Source organism: Garra rufa, chromosome 1 (genome assembly GCF_049309525.1).
Source record: "Garra rufa chromosome 1, GarRuf1.0, whole genome shotgun sequence".
NCBI lineage: Eukaryota > Metazoa > Chordata > Actinopteri > Cypriniformes > Cyprinidae > Garra > Garra rufa.
The window spans coordinates 80,624,352-80,630,007 of NC_133361.1; the positions used below are offsets into that span (position 1 = coordinate 80,624,352).

The 5,656-nt window shown below is 34.8% G+C and overlaps 1 protein-coding gene across 1 annotated transcript; it reads right to left on the reverse strand.

Moving 5' to 3' along the window:
- Positions 1-294: 294 nt before the first annotated feature.
- On the reverse strand, positions 295-5,409 carry LOC141339612 (uncharacterized). Its single transcript, XM_073844969.1, has 2 exons — positions 5,169-5,409; positions 295-2,265 (listed from the first exon to the last, which is right to left on the reverse strand). Exons 1-2 carry the CDS (start codon positions 5,338-5,340, stop codon positions 1,595-1,597), a joined length of 843 nt encoding a protein of 280 aa, XP_073701070.1. The 5' UTR covers positions 5,341-5,409; the 3' UTR covers positions 295-1,594.
- Between the last annotated feature and the right edge of the window lie 247 nt (positions 5,410-5,656).

The following is a 5,656-nucleotide window of genomic DNA, read 5'->3' on the forward strand; positions in this document are numbered from 1 at the left end:
TTGTAAAGTAAGCAAATTCCAACATCCATTTGACGTCAAATACTGACATTTGGTCACGAATTACAGTAACCAAGTTCCAACATTTTCTAAACAGCATAATAAGAAACATAACCCAACAAATTCACAAAATAATATATCCTACAAGACCTTGAGGTGGTGATGAACATGCAAGTAGAAAATATGACACAGTAGGGGGAGAGTGGGGTAAGATGAGCCATTTTTTACTGCAAAAAAGCAGAAGTACAATGAAAGTATCTAAAGTAATTTTCAGGATGTTTCCAGTCACTTTGAATAATCAAAATGCATATAAAACAAAGAGTTCTCTGTGTTCCTGTGGCTCAAAACAAAACAAATTTAGAAATTCAGTGTTTAATTGTTTGCATTTCTGAACAATATGTTGAACACTAAAGTTGAAACCTTCTCAAAAACAGACTAAACAGAGTTTGCAGTGTAAATGTTTACATTTTTGCTTTAAATGTGACTAATATCAGATTTCTAGTGTGAACAGATCATGGTTCTGAACTGGCCCTCATGTGCAAACGAATGATAAAAACATGGTTTCCAGGTTATTACACCAAAATCTACCTAACTGCTTCTCAAAACTAGCCCATCCATGTTCAGGGGGTAAAGTCCACGTTAGAGTGGTTGGGTCAACCCACAAATTTGGAAAACAACTAGAGGAAACAGTGGAAAAAGTAGCCCAATACCGCGAAGATATGGTGTATACAGATTTGGCAACACTTACGCAGCACACCGTCATACGGAAGTAAACATGGAGGATATAAAGTAAATGATTATGTGTTTAATAATATTCTGATTCTGAAATTATGCACAGGTAATATGAAAAATAAAAGACAAGGATGTGACAAAAGACAGAGTTTTGAAAATGTCATGATATGAGTCCTCATGTTTTGCTCGTATATAGAGTTGTAACTATAATGCTTGTAAGTTCTTACGCAACTGATAACATTGAGTAGCATGTAAAATCTTTTAAGTGACTGTTCACTCAGTGGTCACATTGCAAAACATCTGAAGGCTAAAAGTAGGCGATTTAGGAGAAAATCTTAAAAATAATGGGCATGTTAGTCCTAAATTTAGGACTCCTAAATGTTTGCTCTAAGAGTTTTCACAAACCTTTCTGTGGAAAGAAAAAAATATCACAGAAATTAGAATTGTTTCCACTGCAAATACCATTAAAAATATTACAAACCATCAACCTTTAAGCATTAAAATCATTAACAAATGGTTTCCTATTACGTTTTTTGGACATATTCCATTAGGATTTAGTGGTCACCAATAGACGATGACCAGTTATCAGTAGAGATTAACAGGCACTATAACAGTTACCATTAAAACCAATACAATTTCTATTAACCAGTAAAAATTTAGTTAGTTTCCATTTTATTTTTATTTTATTTTATTTCTTTAGTAGCAAGGCTAAAATGACTGTTTCGGCTATATCTGCCTCCAAATTTCCCTTTGATTATTTCCTTGTTTTCATTAACAGTTTGGGTAAGAAGCTGTTCGCATGTCTTACTTTCAACATGAGTTTCCATGTGGACATCCAGGCAATATTTTGATATTTTCAATATTTTCATTGAGAACACATGAAAGTTTTTCCTCCACTGTGACTGTTTGTGTGTTTGTTAAGGTTTGATTTATGATTGAAGCTCTTTCCACATAGTTTGCAGGTGTAAGGCTTTTCTCCAGTGTGAATCATCATGTGGGCATTAAGGCATTGTTTATGTGCAAAACTCCTTTCACATTGAGAGCATGCGTAAGGCTTCTCTCCAGTGTGAGATTTCATGTGGTACTGAAGTTTGCATTTTTGACTGAAACTTTTTCCACACTGTTGACAGGTGAAAGGTCTTTCTCCAGAGTGGATTCTCATGTGAACACTAAGGTTTCGTCTTTCAACAAATCTCTTTCCACACTGTTGACAGACAAAGGGTCTCTTTCCAGTGTGAACTCTCATATGGATAGTAAGGGTTCCTTTTTGAATGAAACTCTTTCCACACTGTTGACAGGTGAAAGGTCTTTCTCCAGTATGAACTCTCATGTGGACTTTAAGGTTTTCCTTTCTGTTGTAAGTTTTTCCACACTGCTGGCAGGTAAAAACACTTCTTTTTGCTGTCGTTTGTGCTTTTGTTTTAGTATGTGAGCAACTATATGTTTTTTCTCCAGCCATGAAATCATGTTTCTCAAGCTGGAGATCATCTTCCTTTTCGTTGAGTTCTTGACTCTCCTCTTTCAGTGTCATCAGGTCTAATGCAAAAAAGACAAATCCAAATTAACACCATTTTTAATTGCTCAAAGCAAACATTAAACCCAGCAACATTAAGATCTTATACAGACTTAGCTATTAAAGCAGAAGTTAAATGTAATCTCAAAACCTATTCCCATTATTCATTAGTGATAATGATAAAAAGAGCAATTGTATAATCTTATAATAAAACTACTTATTACAACCCTGATAAGACAGTCTTCAAATATATATATATATATATATATATGTGTGTTTATCATGTCTGTGAGGCATGCATTTAGCTTTATTTTTGTTAAGCACTCCTGTTCAAGAATGAGACGACAGAAAGCGCATCATTTTTGTTTTCTTTATTTTATAAAAACACTGCAACGTTTTTTGGTGTATTACTTTTTCCTTTCCTCAAGGATAGATTATTGTAATGCTTTATTGGGTGGTTGTTCTGCACGCTTAATAAACAAACTCCAGCTGGTCCAAAATGCAGCAGCTAGAGTTCTTACTAGAACCAGAAAGTATGACCATATTAGCCCGGTTCTGTCAGCACTGCATTGGCTCCCTATTAAACATCGTATAGACTTTAAAATCTTGCTAATTACTTATAAAGCCCTCAATGGTTTAGCTCCTCAGTACTTGAACGAGCTCCTATCGTATTATAGTCCTTCACGTCCGCTGCGTTCTCAAAATTCTGGCAATTTGATAATACCTAGAATATCAAAATCAACTGCCGGCGGCAGATCATTTTCTTATCTAGCGCCTAAACTCTGGAACAATCTACCTAACACTGTTCGGGAGGCAGACACACTCTGTCAGTTTAAATCTGGATTAAAGACACATCTCTTTAACCTGGCTTACACATAAAATCATTAACACATTTCTATAATTCAAATCCGTTAAAGGATTGTTAGGCTGCATTAATTAGGTCAACCGGAACCGAAAACACCTCCCATAACACCTGATGCACTCGTTGCATCGTAAAAAGAATGGCATCTACGCTAATATTAGTCTGTTTCATTCTTATTCCGAGGTCACCGTAGCCACCAGACCCAGCCTGATTCCAGATCAGATGGTCACTCCAGTCCCCCGGATCCAGTCCGCACCGGCTTAGATCATGGATCACCACCTAGAGATGACTTCAATAGCCGTGGATGTCAACCAGATGAGCTCCAAGGCGGATCATCAATAAAGACCTCGCCAACCTTGACGGCCATCGCACTACACCACAGGATCCTGATGAGTTCTCTACAATCAGACATTGGTACAAACTGCTGGTTTCGTCTGGCCAGAGGAGAACTGGTCCCCCGACTGAACCTGGTTTCTCCCAAGGTTTTTTTCTCCATTTCTGTCACCTGTGGAGTTTTGGTTCCTTGCCGCTGTCGCCTCTGGCTTGCTTAGTTGGGGACATTTTCCAGCGATATCGTATACTATTTGAACTGAACTGACGATGATATCACTGAATTCATTGATGAACTGCCTTTAACTGAAAATTGATTGTTACAATAATGCGTTACTTACACACTATTGTGCTGTTTAAATACTGTGCAGTTGCTTTGACACAATCTGTATTGTAAAAGGCGCTATATAAATAAAGGTGATATATATATATATATATATTTTTTTTTTTTTTTAAAGCTGGACATTTTTATGTGGATCAAATGAGTGAGTTCAGCTTTGAGAATGAAAACCAACCTGTTTGTTCCTCAGTATCAATTTTTCTATCATATTTTTATTCTATCGTCTTCTTTTTAGTCCCTGTTATTCAGTCGCAGGATAAGCTCCTATTTTGGGCTTAAATATGAAAAGTAATATTTCTCTGTAAAGAAATTTAAAGTAAACATATAATCAATGATTTTCGCCAGTGCAGTGTTTTTCCCCTAAAGTGAAAGCATTTCATATTAAAAGACATGGATTTTTGGTTTTACATACTTCCTAATAAAAAAATTCAGATTTAAATCATTTTAAGGATTACATAACGTATCATATGATGTTCAGTTATAGGTTACTTGTGTGTTAACTAACCCTGCCTACTTAAAATTTGGTATTATCTTATTATTTTATCTAATTATCAGCGAACAGCTATAGAGAAATTAAACAGAATTAAATGTAAAATAAAACAGCATAGTCTTCACTGTAAGAATTAAACTTGATTTGTTTAATATTACAGCTACAAATGCTTTTATCTTTTGTAGTTTAACCGTACAGACGGCAGAGGGAATAGTGTGAGCTGTTGTCGTTTTAGGAGCTGCATGGATCCAATATACTGTTACACACATATTTTCATGCTCAGCTGTTTTTGTTCACTTAAGACATAACTGATGATGGTTTATGTGAAAAATCATTATCAATAATCAAGTGCAGCATTTTGATCACATAATTTCACTGATTTGCACAGTAAGTTTTATGGAGTGAAACTGCACCACTGGAAAGGGAATGGGCAGAATGGTGCACACTAATGGTTTTATCTTGATTATTGTATTTTCATAATCATTGGAAGCTGACATTGTATTTCAATTAATTGCCCAAATTTCTTGCAAGTAAATAACTAAATACTTTCTGCCTCTTGACTTATTGGAACAGAAAATTGGCACAACAGAGACTGCTGCATAATTAAGTGATAAAAATTAATGCTTTTAATTTTAGAAGCAGATATTGGGTTTAATGTTATAGAACTAAAATGTTCAGGCTAATTATTTATTATTGTTACAACCTAAAAGCATGATGCCATAATAACAAATGTCCAATGTGAACGCAGGATTTTATTATTTGTCTGGTCATGTGATCTCAACATATCTGTCCACAAACCGCTTTAATTACGACACTCATAAACATTCTCACAAATATCATTCATTTCTGTAGAGCTAGACATTTTAAGGATCAAGTCAGTTCAGCTTTGAGAATAAAAACCAACCTGTTTGTTCCTCAGTTTCTTCTTGTTTGACTCTGAATGTTTCTTCAATCTTTGCGTCTTCACTCTCCTCTTTAATGAAATCCATCTTTGTTTGTTCCTCAATATCGTCATGTTTGACTCTGAATGTCTCTTCAATCTTCATGTCTTCACTCTCCTCTTTAATAAACACCATCTTTATAATAGTGTGTCACGTGGATCTCAGTTGATTCAGGAGGGTTTTCTCTGTGTGTTTGGACACTTTTGTCCTGTTTAAGATTAGAGTAATTAACAGAAAGTAAATTATTCTCAAAAATAAATGCAAAAAAAAAAAAAAAATTATAATTCTCTATGTGTTCACTACAGCGGTCTCAGACTAATAGTTAATGGGAAATGACCAAACTAAAATAGATATTAGGCATTTATTATTTAATTTTGGCATTCAATTATTTGTACATAACATTTAATAATTACACTTTCATGAAAACATTTGCAGTTTGTAAAAGTTATCA